General features: G+C 41.3%; 2 protein-coding genes across 5 annotated transcripts; both read left to right on the forward strand.

Moving 5' to 3' along the window:
- Positions 1-9,821: 9,821 nt before the first annotated feature.
- Positions 9,822-12,145, forward strand: tcbp2 (trout C-polysaccharide binding protein 2). 3 transcript variants are annotated; one of them, XM_036947916.1, is made up of 3 exons: positions 9,845-9,964; positions 10,608-10,680; positions 11,327-12,145. In XM_036947916.1, the coding sequence occupies exons 1-3, from the start codon at positions 9,962-9,964 to the stop codon at positions 11,941-11,943; spliced, it is 693 nt and encodes a 230-aa protein (XP_036803811.1). In that variant the 5' UTR covers positions 9,845-9,961; the 3' UTR covers positions 11,944-12,145.
- A 3,032-nt stretch (positions 12,146-15,177) lies between these two features.
- LOC118940495 (pentraxin fusion protein-like) lies at positions 15,178-19,663 on the forward strand. Of its 2 annotated transcripts, XM_036950711.1 has the most exons (4): positions 15,178-15,304; positions 15,970-16,042; positions 16,689-16,826; positions 18,887-19,663. In XM_036950711.1, exons 1-4 carry the CDS (start codon positions 15,302-15,304, stop codon positions 19,501-19,503), a joined length of 831 nt encoding a protein of 276 aa, XP_036806606.1. In that variant the 5' UTR covers positions 15,178-15,301; the 3' UTR covers positions 19,504-19,663. The 2 variants fall into 2 exon arrangements, with proteins under 2 accessions (XP_036806606.1, XP_036806607.1); XM_036950712.1 differs by lacking the exon at positions 15,970-16,042 and having other exon boundaries at positions 15,250-15,304.
- Positions 19,664-20,797: the final 1,134 nt, after the last annotated feature.

The raw sequence follows: 20,797 nt of genomic DNA on the forward strand, positions 1-20,797 counted from the left end.
TCTCCAGAGGGTAGTGAGGTCTGCACAACGGGTAGTGAGGTCTGCAGGCAAACTACCTGCCCTCCAGGACACCTACACCACCTGATGTCACAGGAAGGCCATAAAGATCATCAAGGACAACAACCACCCGAGCCACAGCCTGTTCACCCCGCTATCATCCAGAAGGCGAGGTCAGTACAGGTGCATCAAAGCTGGGACCGAGAGACTGAAAAACAGCTTCTATCTCAAGGCCATCCGACTGTTAAACAGCCACAACTATCATTGAGTGGCTGCTGCCAACATACTGACTCAACTCCAGCCACTTTAATAATGTAAAAATTGATGAAAACTGTATCACTAGCCACTTTAAACAATGCCACTTCATATAATGTTTACATACCCTACATTACTCATCTCATATGTATATACTGTACTCTATACCATCTACTGCGTCTTGCCATCTTTATGTAATACATGTATCACTAGCCACTTTAAACAATGCCACTTTTATATGTTTACATACCCTACATTACTCATCTCATATGTATATACTGTACCGATACTGCATCTTGCCTATGCTGTTCTGCACCATCACTCATTCATATATTTGTATGTACATATTCTTAATTCCTATACACTTGTGTGTATAAGGTAGTTGTTGTGGAATTGTTAGGTTAGATTACTCGTTGGTTATTTCTGCATTGTCGGAACTAGAAGCACAAGTATTTCGCTACACTCGCATTAACATCTGCTAACCATGTGTATGTGACAAATAACATTTGATTTGATTTGATTACAGTTTATCAGAATTGCAACAACAACAAAAACTATACATGAAGATAATATTTAGATTGTTATCTGTATCAACTATACATGGTTATTTATTCTTCAAATACAATTACTAAACTAACTGCTGTGCTTTATTTTGGATATGTATTGGTTGAAGAATCAAACAAAGCCAGACTTTGATTTAGCATTTTTTATGTATTTTACATAATAACTAAGATTTGGTTTTGCTGCACTAAATCGTCTTCCTCTTGGTCAAAGTAATCATGAAAACAATGTCTACCTCTCTTAGAGACTCCATGTCCGCTGCAGTGATATCAGATCAGAGGCCAAGTGAGGAAAACTGTGGCTTCAGAGTTTTTTTCTAATGCAATTTTTAACACTGACATTTTTTCTTGCTGTCCATTGTTTTCCAGAATTTGCCATGATGATGGAGAGAGCTGCCCTGCTGGTGTTCTGCTGTCTGGTGACGTCTGTATCAGACGTCTGTATCAGGCTCTCCACTCTGGCCATCTATTAGGTACTGTAAGAAGCCAAACATTCTGCATAACAGCTATTTCATTTACAATCCAAAGTAATTTCAATAGTATTCAAATATGTTGCAGAATATTAACCAACATGCTAATTTGACAAATGTCTACCACGGGTTGTATGACATATGACAAAAGATAGCTTATTTTGCTTCAATGTGACTTAAACAAACTAAAATCTCAGAACTTAATGAATGAATGTGTCACGCCCTGACCATAGTAAACTGTTAATTCTGTGTTGGTTGGGATGTGATAGCGATTTGGGTGGGATGTGATAGCGACTTGGGTGGGTCATCTAGGTGGAATGTATTTCTATGGTGGCCTGATATGATTCCCAATCAGAGGCAGCTGTTTATCGTTGTCTCTGATTGGGGATCATATTTAGGTAGCCATTTCCCCATTGGTATTCGTGGGATATTGTCTACATTGTGTTGCCTGAGTGCACACCAGTAGCGTCACGTTTCGTTTATGCTTTATTGGTTTGGTGAGTTTCAGTTTATAAAAAATATGTGGAACTCTATTCACGCTGCGCCTTGGTCTACTCATGACGACGAACGTGACAGAAGAAGCCACCAAAAGTGGACCAAGCAGCGTGTACAGGAGGAGTGGACTTGGGAGGAGATCCTGGATGGTAAAGGACCCTGGACGCAGGCCGGGGAGTATCGCCGTCCGAAGGAGGAGATAGAGGCAGCGAAAGCGGAACGGCGACGACACGGGGAGATAGCTCAACGAAGCAAGCAAGAGAGGCAACCCCATAAAATATTTTGGGGGGTCACACGGGGAGATTGGCAGAGTCAGGGTTTAGACCTGAGCCAACTCCCCGTGCCTACGTGGGGAGCGTGTGACTGGTCAGGCATCGTGTTATGCGGTGATGCGAACTGTGTCTCCAGTACGCATTCACAGCCCGGTGCGTTCTCTGCCAGCTCCAGCTGCCTTTTGAGTAACAAACAATACGCAAAGTAATTCTGGTGTATGTGCTTTGCCAGCAGACCAACAAAACAATTGCAATCATTAAATGTGTAAGTGTTCTAGTACCAGTCTTTGGGGAACAGCAGCTAAACCCCCTATTATGTTACTCACCCTCTTGTTAGACAGGTTGAGTGAAATAATCCACACCTGAACTGCAGTTATCCCCCCTACTCTGCCCCCAGTCTCATTGACCAGGGCCCAGGCATGGACAATGGGCTCGCTCTGCTAGCTCCCTTTGAGGCGTCTGTTGGCACGATTCTCACAAGTGTAGTCTTTGAGACATATTTGACTATCATGGAAACATCTCAGGAACAGTGTGCCTAGTTTAGGAGCAGTGTGCCTAGTTTAGGAACAGTGTGCCTATGTCTGTCTGACGCAAACAAATGCATCGAGCGGTTCTTGGCTGCAGAGCATGTGATGCTGATAAGCCTACCCACATTAACAAATATTTTTGTGGTCATGACTGTATAAGTGAACAGTTTGTTTTCACATGCTATGTAAAAAAAATCTACCATATTTTAAATGCCATTATCTCAATTATAGTCGGGTGAAGTGATAATTTTCAGTAGATTAGTTTTTCTTTCAGATGCATAATACTGATCTGATACTTTGCCCCCGAACGCTGTGATTAACAATGTGCTGTACAAATGTGGGTTGAGTCACTGATGTGCTCTTCCTGTCTGGGTTGGCGACCCCTTTTAATGGATCCTTGAATAACCTTTTGTGGTACATTTTTTTAACTACACCCCCCCCCCCCCCCCCCCCCCCCCCTTTCCTCCCCTGTTATTATTATTATTAATAATAATACGCACAACAATAACACAATTTGTTATAAACAATATTTGTGTGTTTATTCTGATTTTAGTGGCAAAGCAGAATAAACAATCTAAATATGAGGTAAACTCCCAGCAGAGCCCCAAGTCCAATGGGTTTATCCTCTGGCGTGTGGATGTTAATGTGTTGATGTTCTCCGTATCCATAGCCAGAAATGTTTTGCAGTGCATGGTGATTGAACAGGTTTCCTGTTATATTCATCAGAGGTGTAGGGAGGGTGAAGTCTGTGAATCCAAAAAATAGTAGTTATACAGATGATTGACAAAACATGGACACGGCAGTATTCATACTTTTGGGGCGGCAGGTAGCCTAGTGGTTAGAGGCAGGTAGCCTAGTGGTTAGAGGCAGGTAGATTAGTGGTTAGAGGCAGGTAGCCTAGTGGTTAGAGCATTGGGCCAGTAACTGAAAGGTTGCTAGATCGAATCCCTGAGCTGACAAGTTAAAAATCTGTTGTTCTGCCCCTGAAAAAGGCAGTTAACCCACTGTTCCTAGGCTGTCATTGCAAATAAGAATTTGTTGATAACTGACTTGCCTAGTTAAATAAATACATAGGTTTTTGTGGTGAATGAAAAAAACTGTTTTGATAATGGTTTTCAGACACATACCTTGTAATCTGGAGGCCTATGGGAGAATGGAGAATGGTAAATGGGATCTGTATAACATACCAGTACCACTTGACATACCGTTGTTTGTCTCCTTGTCTGCATACCTGCAGACACAAACACAAAAGTGAGCAGTCATCTGCACTCAATACAGCTAGCCTTCAACATATTCTTATAGCCTACATATTCTTACCTCTTTGTTGATTGGTATCTATTGAATTGTGTCAATTTTTTTTGTTTTAGAAAGATTGGCACAAATATGAAAAGATAGATGGTATCATCATAAAACAATATCAATTTAGATCATATAAGGGAACAACCTCAAATTGATGAGCTCTTTACATTTTTCAGTTAAGTGACTGCATCTTCTGTCCTTTAATATTCAAATCCAAGTGTTTCAGTTGGGCAGTTAGGTTCCTGCAAGAACCCCCTCCAACTAAGGAGGTTCCTCGATGAACCCCACCTCCTATGGGGTACTTGGAATAACCTTTTGGGGGCCATTTTCAGTGCCAAGAACCCTAAGGTTCTTCAAAGAACTTAGAAGAACCCTTGTTGAACCCCTAATTTTTAGAGTGTAGCCCTAATCCTAACCTTATCTCTTATCTCTTATCCTAACCCTAAGCCCTAACACTGACCCCTACCTTAACCCTTACCCTAACCTTTATTCAAAACCTAACCGTAACCTTAGCAAGCAGTTGCTTATCAACAGATAGGTTGTTGATGGTATGACCATCTGTAGAGCATCTGGATTATCCAAATAAAGTGTGTCCTAAACATGCACTACTCCCCGTAGCTGTTTTTCCAGGATGATCTGAAGGAACTTCCTGGCTGAGATTTGGCCTAGAACCTTCCTGTAGCTGTTGGTGAAGATCGCATCAGCATGTCTTCCTGATCTGAGATGAAAGATGGGAGGGAGCACATGACAGATCATTTGATGGATAGAATGTATAGAATTTGAAAGTTCAGTTAACCTTATTGTTATTATTCAATTATTCACTACTGTATAGCAACAAAAGCACTTATGAGAAGGTTTTTGGTTTTATTTATTTGCAGCAAAGAAAATATGTGAAAGACAAAACAGCACACATAAAAAAAATAATGTTTTACAAATGTTGTGCAGGTGAGGTTGGAAGCCCAAAAGCAAGACCTGAAAGGCTTGTATGAAAACCACACCACAAATATAAGTAAAAACAAAAATGTCAATCAGTTAAACAAATCATATTAATTATAATTGTACAAGATATACTCAGTATAGAAAACCTTCTTTGATTGTGTGTGTGTGTGTGTGTGTGTGTGTGTGGTGTGTGTGTGCGAGAGAGAGAGAGTTAGGCTACATGGAGGAGACTACTGGGTAGTTTGGTTCTTCAGGCTGACCTCTAGTCTATGCTTTAAGTTATTGAGGGATGATGATGTTTTGGCATTGTGGAGATAGGAATTCCAGAGCATGGAACCTCTGTATCTAATAGAGAATTGACTATGTGAGGTGCAGCAGTTATCGTGGAAATATTGAATCAAATATTTCTCAGATACCGGAGCTTGTGAATTCAAATAGACTTTATTACAAACAGTAACAACGCCGAGCAATTCCATGGAAGAACTGACTCTTCTTGTTCAGAACATCAGTATTTATAAATTTCCACCAGATATATTCCCTCCTTCATATGTAAATGATTAACTCCCCTTAGCCTTGCATCGCCATTATCTTTATGACTTAGTACTGGCTTGTGTACGCCCACATCTGGCTCAGGTTAGATTATATTGGTGGTGCAACCAAAGGTCCTCTATAAAAAATAATACATTTATTACATATATATGTTCCCATTATAAGTACATTTCAAATAGATTTGAATTAACACAACCATGTCTTCCCAATGCATATACAGTGGGGCAAAAAAGTATTTAGTCAGCCACCAATTGTGCAAGTTCTCCCACTTAAAAGATGAGAGAGGCCTGTAATTGTCATCATAGGTACACTTCAAATATGACAGACAAAATGAGAAGAAAGAAATCCAGAAAATCACATTGTAGGATTTTTTAATGAATTTCTTTGCAAATTATGGTGGAAAAAAAGTATTTGGTCAATAACAAAAGTTTATCTCAATACTTTGTTATATACCCTTTGTTGGCAATGACAGAGGTCAAATGTTTTCTGTAAGTCTTCACAAGGTTTTCACACACTGTTGCTGGTATTTTGGCCCATTCCTCCATGCAGATCTCCTCTAGAGCAGTGATGTTTTGGGGCTGTTGCTGGGCAACACAGACTTTCAACTCCCTCCAAAGATTTTCTATGGGGTTGATATCTGGAGACTGGCTAGGCCACTCCAGGACCTTGAAATGCTTCTTACGAAGCCACTCCTTCGTTGCCCGGGCGGTGTGTTTGGGATCATTGTCATGCTGAAAGACCCAGCCACGTTTCATCTTCAATGCCCTTGCTGATGGAAGGAGGTTTTCACTCAAAATCTCACGATACATGGCCCCATTCATTCTTTCCTTTACACGGATCAGTCGTCCTGGTCCCTTTGCAGAAAAACAGCCACAAAGCATGATGTTTCCACCCCCATGCTTCACAGTAGGTATGGTGTTCTTTGGATGCAACTCAGCATTCTTTGTCCTCCAAACACGACGAGTTGAGTTTTTACCAAAAAGTTATATTTTGGTTTCATCTGACCATATGACATTCTCCCGATCTTCTTCAGGATCATCCAAATGCTCTCTAGCAAACTTCAGACGGGTCTGGACATGTACTGGCTTAAGCAGGGGGACACGTCTGGCACTGCAGGATTTTAGTCCCTGGCGGCGTAGTGTGTTACTGATGGTAGGCTTTGTTACTTTGGTCCCAGCTCTCTGCAGGTCATTCACTAGGTCATTCACTAGGTTCACACCGTTCTTGTGATCATTTTGACCCCACGGGGTGAGATCTTGCGTGGAGCCCCAGATCGAGGGAGATTATTAGTGGTCTTGCATGTCTTCCATTTCCTAATAATTGCTCCCACAGTTGATTTCTTCAAACAAAGCTGCTTACCTATTGCAGATTCAGTCTTCCCAGCCTGGTGCAGGTCTACAGTTTTGTTTCTGGTGTCCTTTGACAGCTCTTTGGTCTTGGCCATAGTGGAGTTTGGAGTGTGACTGTTTGAGGTTGTGGACAGGTGTCTTTTATACTGATAACAAGTTCAAACAGGTGCCATTAATACAGGTAACGAGTGGAGGACAGAGGAGCCTCTTAAAGAAGAAGTTACAGGTCTGTGAGAGCCAGAAATCTTGCTTGTTTGTAGGTGACCAAATACTTATTTTCCACCATAATTTGCAAATAAATTAATTAAAAATCCTACAATGTGATTTTCTGGAGAAAAAAAAATCTCATTTTGTCTGTCATAGTTGAAGTGTACCTATGATGAAAATTACAGGCCTCTCTCATCTTTTTAAGTTGGAGAACTTGCACAATTGGTGGCTGACTAAATACTTTTTTGCCCCACTGTACATAGTTTGGGACTTCTGTATTGGTTGGTAAAAATGCATAGTCACTGTCCCACACCAGTTCAGATCTGTGTCACTTGGAAAAGATAAACCCATGTACCCTGTGGGTCCCATTCTATCTGGCTCCAAACAGTCTGGTCTTTGTTGGCTCGACTTAGCTTATTCACATATACACCACTTAGTTCTGTTTCTTTATGTCTAATGTTTACCTCTATGTTGGACCACACCTGCACTGTCTTATACTGCTTCTTCTTCCTACTTCCAAAGTAAATACTTTGGGAACTGGAAAATGACTAGGCGACCGGAGACTCTTCAACATGGGTACTGGAAAATTACCAAAGAGCTGGATTTTATCCCACACAGTGGGGAGGGTGAAGGTTATTGCAGTGTCTTGTGTTAGATAGATGGATTTCAGAATTAAGCTGGAAGAATATATTGGTTTAGGTCAACTGTCTGGGAGGTATGAGTATTTGTAGATGAAAGTTGATAATTGGCGTACGTTAATATTTTAAATAGACAAGATATTGAGTTTCTTAAAGAAAGGTGCAGATGGAGCCAGGTAATTAGAGGAGGTGGCTAGTGGCTAAACTAAAGGAAACACTTGTGTAAAAGAGGGATACAAAGTATTTTGAAAGCAGGTGATTCCACACGAGTATGGTTCCTGAGTTAATTAAGAAATTAACATCCCATAAAATGCCCAGTTGCCCATTATTTTGACTACCATGGCTAGAAGAAGAGATCTCAGTGACCTTGAAAGAGGGGTCACGAAGGAGCATGTGTGTGTGTGTGTGTGCGTGGGTGGGTGTGCGTGTTTGCATGCGGGAAATGGTGCTCAGGTTTGAGCACTGACGTAATATCATGTGGGTAGTCACTTGCAGTGTTGGTTTTATTACATAAATACTGGATAGCAGTGTAGGCTGCTGAGGGAAGCATGGTTCATAATAATGGCCCAAACGGAGCAAATGGAATGGCATTAAACACATGGAAAGTTGGGTTTGTGTGTTTGTGGGGGTGTATACTTCAAGCTGAACTAAATTTCACTAACCTCTGACAAAGTTTAACAACACACACAGAGACACTCACGAACAGAATAACGTGGGATTCAGGGTTCGGGTTAGAGGGAGTGTTATCAACTCCTTACTTTGGTAGCCTAACATAGTATATTGGACTACTTTAATTAGATGACAACCATTTAAACTGGCACATGGCCATCTGGATCAGCACCGTGCGCCAGAAAGATGTTTAGGATATGAGGGGACATGACCGTCTGGGATATAGTCCCAAATGTCACCCTATTCCCTACACTCTTAGAAAAAAGGGTTCCAAAAGGGTTCTTCGGCTGTCCGCATAGGAGAACCCTTTTTGGTTCCAGGTAAAAAACAATTTTGGTTCAAGGTAGAACCTTTTTGTGTTCCATGTAGAACCCTCTGTGGCAGAAGTTCTATGGAACCCAAAAGAGTTCTACCTGGAACCAAAAGGGTTCTACCTGGAACCAAAAAAGTATCTTCAACGGGTTCTCCTATGGGGACAGCCGAAGAACCCTTTTAGGTTCTAGATAGCACCTTTTCTTCTAAGAGATCTGGGTGCTTTATGGGACATTGTCTTAAACTATGCAGCAACTAGGTATTCTAGTGGTTAGCTACTACAGATATTTTTATCACTTTGGTGCAATTTTCACAAGTATGTGAATTCGGCACGTGACAAATAACATTAGATTTGATTTGATTTATACAACTCCTAGTACAAAACTCAAAACAGATCATTGAAAAGGCAGTTGTTTCAAAACTCTAAGCACATTTTCAATTGACTAACACACAAAATCATACGGTCACTTTTTTTCCAAACTTAATCAGTGTTTCATCTAGAAATATGTTTTACATTGCAACACATGTTCATTTATACTGAGTGTACAAAACATTAAGAACAGCTGCTCTTCCCATGACATTGATAGACCAACCAGGTGAATCCAGGTGAAAGCTATGATCCCTTATTGATGTCACTGGTTAAATCCACTTCAATCAGTGTAGATGAAGGGGAGGAGACAAGTTAAAGAAGGATTTTTAAGCCATAGATTGTGTATGTGTGCCAAGATTGAAGTGCCTTTGAACGGGGTATGGTAGCATGTGCCAGGCGCGCTGGTTTGAGTGTGTCAAGAACTGCAACACTGCTGGGTTTTTCCCGCTCAACAGTTTCATGTGTGTATCAAGAATGGTCCACCACCCAAAGGACATTCTGACATCTTGACACAACTGTGGGAAGCATTGGCGTCAACATGGTTCAGCATCCCTGTGGAACGCTATTGACACCTTGTAGAGTCCATGCCCTCAGGGAATTGAGATTGGGCAAAAGGGGGTGCAACTCAATTTATATACGCTGTTTTGTACATTCAGTGCATCTTTTGGATCAATAGTTGTGTGATGAAAGATGTCTACAAACCAAATGAATGCACAGTGAAAGGTTTTGAATGTAAGATTGGCTGCGATACAAATGTTACCAGTTGGGGGTTTTGTACTAAGAGTTTTTAAATTACCCATATAATTTTGAAAATAGTACTAAAGAGATAAAAAATAAAAAATAAACTGTAATATGCCACAGACACTGGGTCTGTTGTTTGCTTTTAGCTAGACTAAGTTTCACAACACACACATAATCAATAACTTGGAATTCAGGGTTTGGGTTATCAGTGTCACATGTTTTGAAATGGATTTCTAAGAGTTTGGGTGAGTGTATATATACTGTACAGTTTGAGAGGCACACTAGGTAGCCATTTGATAAGGCGGATCAACAATGGTAAGTAGACAAATCATTTTCCTGCATTACCTAATACCTCATAATTAGTGGTTAAAACCTGAATGCGTCATTTACGTTCAAATCAAATGTTATTTGTCACATGCGCCGAATACAATCGGTGTAGAACTTACCGTGAAATGCTTACCTACAAGCCCTTAACCAACAATGCAGTTTAAAAAAATACAAAAAAAAAATAATAATAAGAAATAAAATAAACAAATAATTAAAGAGCAGCAGTAAAATAACAATAGCGAGGCTCTATACAGGGGGTACCAGTACAGAGTCAATGGTAATTGAGGTAATATGTACATGTAGGTAGAGTTATCAAAGTGACTATGCACAGATATTTACAGAGAGTAGCAGCAGCGTCATCAATGCACTTATTGATGAAGCCAGTGACTGATGTGGTGTACTCCTCAACGCCATCGGAGGAATCCCAGAACATATTCCAGTCTGTGCTAGCAAAACCGTCCTGTAGTTTAGCATCTGCTTCATCTGACCATGTGGGTATTGTAATAATAGGACATTGTAGTGACAAAAAGACATCTAAAAACATCTAAAACTGTCTCTGCTGTAATGAATTTATATTATATTTATGTATGTATGTATATTTATCATGTATTTAATGTATTTATCTTCATAGGCTCTGTGGGATAAAATGGGGCTGCTGGCAACTCTTCTCATCTTTGGTGTCTCTCTCTCCTTAGCTTCTGCAGGTAGTCTGAACTTCACTTCTGTGGTAGAATTTGTAGATAGTCAATCACTTGTGTTATTTATTCATTTCTGTGTCACTATTGTAAAGTGACTTTGGTGTTTTGAAAAGCGCTTAAAATCAAATCTATTATGGTAATTATTTAGAGAATTTAGGTGTGAGCTGAACCAAATGTGGTGCTATAAAGCTTCCCAGAACAGGGAACAGTCTAGGACGGGTACTAATACAGTTCCTAAAACACAAATCTGGTCCATTTATATTAATATTCACACAATATTCACACAATGGGTGACATTTTCCTCTTCTAGCATTGTGTGTGCACATTTAGATAAGGAAACTGTCGTCCAATGTTCCTGAATTGAAAATGGGTTGTTTTAATTTGCTTCGAGCAATTAATGTCACTACACTTCCTGAATCGACGGAATGACATATGGAATTGACCCCTCAAGCCTGTGTCACTGTCACATGACTCCACACCTAGTTTCAAATACTATTTGAAATCATTTCAAATACTTTAGCTGTGTTGGATTGAGCTTGCCTGTCGCAATGGAACCAATAGAAAACTCTTGAAAGTGCAAACCCTGGCCATCTGCCACAAAGATTTCATTTGAACCCAGGCCTGCATGATTCTTCTCTCTGTCTCTCTATAGAGAGGCCCATGAGAAGATCCTTGGTGTTCCCAATGGAAACTGACAACAGCTACGTGGAGCTGGTCCCTCAGAAGGATCTTGACATGGGAGCCTTCACCCTGTGCATGCGGGTGGCCACAGAATTGGCAGAGGGCAATCGTGAGATCATCTTGTTCGCCTACCGTACACTGTACCACGACGAGCTCAACGTGTGGAGAGAAGCTGACGGCAGGTACGGTCTGTATTTGAGTGGGGACGGGGTCCTCTTCCACCTACCAGAGCTCAACACCTTCCAGACCCACCTCTGTCTCACCTGGGACTCGAAGTTAGGTATGGCTGCGTTCCACGTAGATGGGAAGAGGAGCATTAGGAAGGTGTATAAACCAGGACACAAAGTGCAGAAGGGAGGTAAGGTCATCCTGGGACAGGATCCAGACTCTTTCCTGAAGGACTTTGACAGCAAGCAGAGTTTCATCGGAGAGATCACAGACGTCAACATGTGGGACTACGTGCTCTCCGATGCCATGATAGAGGCTTTGCATGTTGGGAAACGTATGCCCAGAGGGAACATTTTTGACTGGGAAACCATAGAGCTCATAGTCAATGGGAACGTCAAGGTGATCACTGAAGAGTTGTAAGGTGTCCCCAAGGCACCAACAACATGCTCTCCATCCAGGGGTGCTGCACTGCGGCCTGACCCTGTGCTCTCTCAACTGTGTGTCAGTGTGATGTACATTATCTGAGGAAGTTAAGAAATTACAGAAAATTCATATGGAGAATAAAGTTGTATTAGTTTGAGTCCCTGTCTCATCTCAACAAATATAAAGTTCCCAACGGGCACATAGCATATGTTTTTTTATTTGTGTGTGTGTGGGGGGGGGGGGGGGGGGGGGGGTGCTGACATTTGAACACTGACGTAATCGCATAGATAAACAGCAGGGGGCAATCCATTATACATTTTGGCAGGTAACCTACCAGTTAGAGCGGCGAGGTTGCCAGTTGGAATCCTTGGCCAATAAGAAAACTCTGGCACGAAGTGAGCTGGCAACCAGAGGGTCGCTGGTATCAGATCCTAGATGCCATTGCCTGGCCTTGAGCAAGGCACATAACCCCCCACAACAACAGCTCCGCAGGTGCCGAGTGTGGCAGCTCCCTGCACCTCTCCAAAACATGTATGTGTCTATCAGAGGGGTTGGGTTAAAAGCTGAAGTAACATTTTGGTTGGACCAATAAAGTGATCCTAATCTTAAATCACATGTTTTATGTTCTTGAACACGGCCAGTGAGGTACAGTACTGGCAAACACACAGATGAGTTCAAGGTCGAGTTCCTCCCCGACTACAGCGCCTCGATAGGTATTTAACATATCAACTAACCACATGATATAGCAATCTGATGCCTGACACAGTCGATGGCGTGGCACGCAACCATTGGTTGACGCATTTCAACGCCTCCGCGTCTAGTCGGGCAGAAACTTGACCTATGTCAAGCAAGTAAAGTCGTGCGAGTGTGTCGTAAATGCTAAAATAGCTATAAGAGTTGCACACACAACGTACAATGAGCATTGTGAGAGATGCTGCACACTTCTCTTTTTTAGAACTATTCTTGCAACATTTCCAAAGTCCGTATTCTGTCCCGTATTCTGTCATTGTTGTACTACGGTTGTAAGGGAAGGTTCTTTCCGTAGTGTCCCAATAGCTTTTACATTTGTTTCCTTTACTTGTCTCATTCCATTCAAGGCCCCTTCATTACATCTGAATAAACTGATCACTTTTTGTATGGTAGCAAGGAGACAAGGGAGGGAAGCCATTGCAGACAAGAATTATAACATGGCCAGTGTATGGTAGTGGTTATGATACTGTATTTATTTGTACAACTCCACCAGAATAAAAATGCTTCAAAAGTATAGAAGCACTGCAAATGTTTATACAGAACATAGTACATTCTTTCTCTCTTTGTTTTCAGTCTTTTAAACCCAGAAAAGAAGCTGGGAGCCATAAAGTGAAGTGCCAGTCAGACATTTGAAAGGGCGGCACTGCAGCTCAGGTTTGAGCACTGACGTAATATCATGTGGGTAGTCACTTGCAGTGTTGGTTTTATTACATAAATACTGGATAGCAGTGTAGGCTGCTGAGGGAAGCATGGTTCATAATAATGGCCCAAACGGAGCAAATGGAATGGCATTAAACACATGGAAAGTTGGGTTTGTGTGTTTGTGGGGGTGTATACTTCAAGCTGGACTAAATTTCACTAACCTCTGACAAAGTTTAACAACACACAGAGAGACACTCACGAACAGAATAACGTGGGATTCAGGGTTTGGGTTAGAGGGAGTGTTATCAACTCCTTACTTTGGTAGCCTAACATAGTATATTGGACTACTTTAATTAGATGACAACCATTTAAACTGGCACATGGCCATCTGGATCAGCACCGTGCGCCAGAAAGATGTTTAGGATATGAGGGGACATGACCGTCTGGGATATAGTCCCAAATGTCACCCTATTCCCTACACTCTTAGAAAAAAGGGTTCCAAAAGGGTTCTTCGGCTGTCCGCATAGGAGAACCCTTTTTGGTTCCAGGTAAAAAACAATTTTGGTTCAAGGTAGAACCTTTTTGTGTTCCATGTAGAACCCTCTGTGGCAGAAGTTCTATGGAACCCAAAAGAGTTCTACCTGGAACCAAAAGGGTTCTACCTGGAACCAAAAAAGTATCTTCAACGGGTTCTCCTATGGGGACAGCCGAAGAACCCTTTTAGGTTCTAGATAGCACCTTTTCTTCTAAGAGATCTGGGTGCTTTATGGGACATTGTCTTAAACTATGCAGCAACTAGGTATTCTAGTGGTTAGCTACTACAGATATTTTTATCACTTTGGTGCAATTTTCACAAGTATGTGAATTCGGCACGTGACAAATAACATTTGATTTGATTTGATTTATACAACTCCTAGTACAAAACTCAAAACAGATCATTGAAAAGGCAGTTGTTTCAAAACTCTAAGCACATTTTCAATTGACTAACACACAAAATCATACGGTCACTTTTTTTCCAAACTTAATCAGTGTTTCATCTAGAAATATGTTTTACATTGCAACACATGTTCATTTATACTGAGTGTACAAAACATTAAGAACAGCTGCTCTTCCCATGACATTGATAGACCAACCAGGTGAATTCAGGTGAAAGCTATGATCCCTTATTGATGTCACTTGATAAATCCACTTCAATCAGTGTAGATGAAGGGGAGGAGACAAGTTAAAGAAGGATTTTTAAGCCATAGATTGTGTATGTGTGCCAAGATTGAAGTGCCTTTGAACGGGGTATGGTAGCATGTGCCAGGCGCGCTGGTTTGAGTGTGTCAAGAACTGCAACACTGCTGGGTTTTTCCCGCTCAACAGTTTCATGTGTGTATCAAGAATGGTCCACCACCCAAAGGACATTCCGACATCTTGACACAACTGTGGGAAGTATTGGCGTCAACATGGTTCAGCATCCCTGTGGAACGCTATTGACACCTTGTAGAGTCCATGCCCTCAGGGAATTGAGATTGGGCAAAAGGGGGTGCAACTCAATTTATATACGCTGTTTTGTACATTCAGTGCATCTTTTGGATCAATAGTTGTGTGATGAAAGATGTCTACAAACCAAATGAATGCACAGTGAAAGGTTTTGAATGCAAGATTGGCTGCGATACAAATGTTACCAGTTGGGGGTTTTGTACTAAGAGTTTTTAAATTACCCATATAATTTTGAAAATAGTACTAAAGAGATAAAAAATAAAAAATAAACTGTAATATGCCACAGACACTGGGTCTGTTGTTTGCTTTTAGCTAGACTAAGTTTCACAACACACACATAATAAATAACTTGGAATTCAGGGTTTGGGTTATCAGTGTCACATGTTTTGAAATGGATTTCTAAGAGTTTGGGTGAGTGTATATATACTGTACAGTTTGAGAGGCACACTAGGTAGCCATTTGATAAGGCGGATCAACAATGGTAAGTAGACAAATCATTTTCCTGCATTACCTAATACCTCATAATTAGTGGTTAAAACCTGAATGCGTCATTTACGTTCAAATCAAATGTTATTTGTCACATGCGCCGAATACAATCGGTGTAGAACTTACCGTGAAATGCTTACCTACAAGCCCTTAACCAACAATGCAGTTTAAAAAAATACAAAAAAAAAATAATAATAAGAAATAAAATAAACAAATAATTAAAGAGCAGCAGTAAAATAACAATAGTGAGGCTCTATACAGGGGGTACCAGTACAGAGTCAATGTGCGGGACACTGGTTAGTCGAGGTAATTGAGGTAATATGTACATGTAGGTGGAGTTATTAAAGTGACTATGCACAGATATTTACAAAGAGTAGCAGCAGCGTCATCAATGCACTTATTGATGAAGCCAGTGACTGATGTGGTGTACTCCTCAACGCCATCGGAGGAATCCCAGAACATATTCCAGTCTGTGCTAGCAAAACCGTCCTGTAGTTTAGCCTCTGCTTCATCTGACCATGTGGGTATTGTAATAATAGGACATTGTAGTGACAAAAAGACATCTAAAAACATCTAAAACTTTCTCTGCTGTAATGAATTTATATTATATTTATGTATGTATGTATACTTATCATGTATTTAATGTATTTATCTTCATAGGCTCTGTGGGATAAAATGGGGCTGCTGGCAACTCTTCTCATCTTTGGTGTCTCTCTCTCCTTAGCTTCTGCAGGTAGTCTGAACTTCACTTCTGTGGTAGAATTTGTAGATAGTCAATCACTTGTGTTATTTATTAATGTCTGTGTCACTATTGTAAAGTGACTTTGGTGTTTTGAAAAGCGCTTAAAATCAAATCTATTATGGTAATTATTTAGAGAATTTAGGTGTGAGCTGAACCAAATGTGGTGCTATAAAGCTTCCCAGAACAGGGAACAGTCTAGGACGGGTACTAATACAGTTCCTAAAACACAAATCTGGTCCATTTATATTAATATTCTCACAATATTCACACAATGGGTGACATTTTACTCTTCTAGCATTGTGTGTGCACATTTAGATAAGGAAACTGTCGTCCAATGTTCCTGAATTGAAAATGGGTTGTTTTAATTTGCTTCGAGCAATTAATGTCCCTACACTTCCTGAATCGACGGAATGACATATGGAATTGACCCCTCAAGCCTGTGTCACTGTCACATGACTCCACACCTAGTTTCAAATACTATTTGAAATCATTTCAAATACTTTAGCTGTGTTGGATTGAGCTTGCCTGTCGCAATGGAACCAATAGAAAACTCTTGAAAGTGCAAACCCTGGCCATCTGCCACAAAGATTTCATTTGAACCCAGGCCTGCATGATTCTTCTCTCTGTCTCTCTATAGAGAGGCCCATGAGAAGATCCTTGGTGTTCCCAATGGAAACTGACAACAGCTACGTGGAGCTGGTCCCTCAGAAGGATCTTGACATGGGAGCCTTCACCCTGTGCATGCGGGTGGCCACAGAATTGGCAGAGGGCAACCGTGAGATCATCTTGTTCGCCTACCGTACACTGTACCACGACGAGCTCAACGTGTGGAGAGAAGCTGACGGCAGGTACGGTCTGTATTTGAGTGGGGACGGGGTCCTCTTCCACCTACCTGAGCTCAACACCTTCCAGACCCACCTCTGTCTCACCTGGGACTCGAAGTTAGGTATGGCTGCGTTCCACGTAGATGGGAAGAGGAGCATTAGGAAGGTGTATAAACCAGGACACAAAGTGCAGAAGGGAGGTAAGGTCATCCTGGGACAGGATCCAGACTCTTTCCTGAAGGACTTTCAAAGCAAGCAGAGTTTCATCGGAGAGATCACAGACGTCAACATGTGGGACTACGTGCTCTCCGATGCCATGATAGAGGCTTTGCATGTTGGGAAACGTATGCCCAGAGGGAACGTTTTTGACTGGGAAACCATAGAGCTCATAGTCAATGGGAACGTCAAGGTGATCACTGAAGAGTTGTAAGGTGTCCCCAAGGCACCAACAACATGCTCTCCATCCAGGGGTGCTGCACTGCGGCCTGACCCTGTGCTCTCTCAACTGTGTGTCAGTGTGATGTACATTATCTGAGGAAGTTAAGAAATTACAGAAAATTCATATGGAGAATAAAGTTGTATTAGTTTGAGTCCCTGTCTCATCTCAACAAATATAAAGTTCCCAACGGGCACATAGCATATGTTTTTTTATTTGTGTGTGTGTGTGTGGGGGGGGGGGGGGGGTGCTGACATTTGAACACTGACGTAATCGCATAGATAAACAGCAGGGGGCAATCCATTATACATTTTGGCAGGTAACCTACCAGTTAGAGCGGCGAGGTTGCCAGTTGGAATCCTTGGCCAATAAGAAAACTCTGGCACGAAGTGAGCTGGCAACCAGAGGGTTGCTGGTATCAGATCCTAGATGCCATTGCCTGCCCTTGAGCAAGGCACATAACCCCCCACAACAACAGCTCCGCAGGTGCCCAGTGTGGCAGCTCCCTGCACCTCTCCAAAACATGTATGTGTCTATCAGAGGGGTTGGGTTAAAAGCTGAAGTAACATTTTGGTTGGACCAATAAAGTGATCCTAATCTTAAATCACGTTTTATGTTCTTGAACACGGCCAGTGAGGTACAGTACTGGCAAACACACAGATGAGTTCAAGGTCGAGTTCATACTCCAGCATTTTGGATTTGAGAGCAAACGTTTATTTTTTTATATGAAGCTATAGTAAAGTGTCACCTTTTATTTGAGGTTATTTTCATGCATATCTGTTTTACTATTTAGAAATGAATGCACTTTATGTATCTCGTCCCCCATTTTAAGGTGTCGTACATATTTGGACACATTCACTTATAGTACAGTCAATTTAGTCAAAAGTTTAACATTTGGTAACATTACCAATAACAGGGGAGGTATGATATTTATGCCTCTAATTTTTCACTCATTATTCACAATTTGTTCATGATTATGCATACTCATGGTAGCATCCAAATGAATGTGGAAGTGTTCAGAAGTGTTCATTCTTATTTACAATAAAAGTGACTACAAAATGACAAAATACATTATTTAACATTCATTTCTATTAGGCCCAAAATAATCTGAAACCCAACCAAAACAAACAGCAAATGCATCCAACAAGTGTGTAGAGTCACAAGCTTGATCTGGTCCATTTATATTAATATTCTCACAATATTCACACAATGGGTGACATTTTACTCTTCTAGCATTGTGTGTGCACATTTAGATAAGGAAACTGTCGTCCAATGTTCCTGAATTGAAAATGGGTTGTTTTAATTTGCTTCGAGCAATTAATGTCCCTACACTTCCTGAATCGACGGAATGACATATGGAATTGACCCCTCAAGCCTGTGTCACTGTCACATGACTCCACACCTAGTTTCAAATACTATTTGAAATCATTTCAAATACTTTAGCTGTGTTGGATTGAGCTTGCCTGTCGCATTGGAACCAATAGAAAACTCTTGAAAGTGCAAACCCTGGCCATCTGCCACAAAGATTTCATTTGAACCCAGGCCTGCATGATTCTTCTCTCTGTCTCTCTATAGAGAGGCCCATGAGAAGATCCTTGGTGTTCCCAATGGAAACTGACAACAGCTACGTGGAGCTGGTCCCTCAGAAGGATCTTGACATGGGAGCCTTCACCCTGTGCATGCGGGTGGCCACAGAATTGGCAGAGGGCAACCGTGAGATCATCTTGTTCGCCTACCGTACACTGTACCACGACGAGCTCAACGTGTGGAGAGAAGCTGACGGCAGGTACGGTCTGTTTATGAGTGGGGACGGGGTCCTCTTCCACCTACCTGAGCTCAACACCTTCCAGACCCACCTCTGTCTCACCTGGGACTCGAAGTTAGGTATGGCTGCGTTCCACGTAGATGGGAAGAGGAGCATTAGGAAGGTGTATAAACCAGGACACAAAGTGCAGAAGGGAGGTAAGGTCATCCTGGGACAGGATCCAGACTCTTTCCTGAAGGACTTTCAAAGCAAGCAGAGTTTCATCGGAGAGATCACAGACGTCAACATGTGGGACTACGTGCTCTCCGATGCCATGATAGAGGCTTTGCATGTTGGGAAACGTATGCCCAGAGGGAACGTTTTTGACTGGGAAACCATAGAGCTCATAGTCAATGGGAACGTCAAGGTGATCACTGAAGAGTTGTAAGGTGTCCCCAAGGCACCAACAACATGCTCTCCATCCAGGGGTGCTGCACTGCGGCCTGACCCTGTGCTCTCTCAACTGTGTGTCAGTGTGATGTACATTATCTGAGGAAGTTAAGAAATTACAGAAAATTCATATGGAGAATAAAGTTGTATTAGTTTGAGTCCCTGTCTCATCTCAACAAATATAAAGTTCCCAACGAGCACATAGCATATGTTTTTTTATTTGTGTGTGTGTTTTATTTGTGTGTGTGTGAACACTGACGTAATCGCATAGATAAACAGCAGGGGGCAATCCATTATACATTTTGGCAGGTAACCTACCAGTTAGAGCGGCGAGGTTGCCAGTTGGAATCCTTGGCCAATAAGAAAACTCTGGCACGAAGTGAGCTGGCAACCAGAGGGTTGCTGGTATCAGATCCTAGATGCCATTGCCTGCCCTTGAGCAAGGCACATAACCCCCCACAACAACAGCTCCGCAGGTGCCCAGTGTGGCAGCTCCCTGCACCTCTCCAAAACATGTATGTGTCTATCAGAGGGGTTGGGTTAAAAGCTGAAGTAACATTTTGGTTGGACCAATAAAGTGATCCTAATCTTAAATCACGTTTTATGTTCTTGAACACGGCCAGTGAGGTACAGTACTGGCAAACACACAGATGAGTTCAAGGTCGAGTTCATACTCCAGCATTTTGGATTTGAGAGCAAACGTTTATTTTTTTATATGAAGCTATAGTAAAGTGTCACCTTTTATTTGAGGTTATTTTCATGCATATCTTTTTTACTATTTAGAAATGAATGCACTTTATGTATCTCGTCCCCCATTTTAAGGTGTCGTACATATTTGGACACATTCACTTATAGTACAGTCAATTTAGTCAAAAGTTTAACATTTGGTAACATTACCAATAACAGGGGAGGTATGATATTTATGCCTCTAATTTTTCACTCATTATTCACAATTTGTTCATGATTATGCATACTCATGGTAGCATCCAAATGAATGTGGAAGTGTTCAGAAGTGTTCATTCTTATTTACAATAAAAGTGACTACAAAATGACAAAATACATTATTTAACATTCATTTCTATTAGGCCCAAAATAATCTGAAACCCAACCAAAACAAACAGCAAATGCATCCAACAAGTGTGTAGAGTCACAAGCTTGATGTAGTCATTGCGTGCTAGGAATATTGGACCAATACTAAACCTTTGACAAATTGACTTGATACATCAAGTGCTTTAATTTCTAAATGGTAAAACAGATTAAAAATACCCTCAAATAAAAGGTGACATTATGTA

This window comes from Oncorhynchus mykiss, chromosome 17 (assembly GCF_013265735.2).
Source record: "Oncorhynchus mykiss isolate Arlee chromosome 17, USDA_OmykA_1.1, whole genome shotgun sequence".
NCBI classification, from domain to species: domain Eukaryota; kingdom Metazoa; phylum Chordata; class Actinopteri; order Salmoniformes; family Salmonidae; genus Oncorhynchus; species Oncorhynchus mykiss.

Bases quoted from the DNA above. Each gene is read 5' to 3' on its own strand.
- tcbp2 (XM_036947916.1), top strand. The intron at 10,681-11,326 runs GTAGTCTGAACT...GTCTCTCTATAG, and splicing joins TCTCTCCTTAGCTTCTGCAG to AGAGGCCCATGAGAAGATCC.
- LOC118940495 (XM_036950711.1), top strand. The intron at 16,043-16,688 runs GTAGTCTGAACT...GTCTCTCTATAG, and splicing joins TCTCTCCTTAGCTTCTGCAG to AGAGGCCCATGAGAAGATCC. The intron at 16,827-18,886 runs GTGAGATCATCT...GTCTCTCTATAG, and splicing joins AGAATTGGCAGAGGGCAACC to AGAGGCCCATGAGAAGATCC.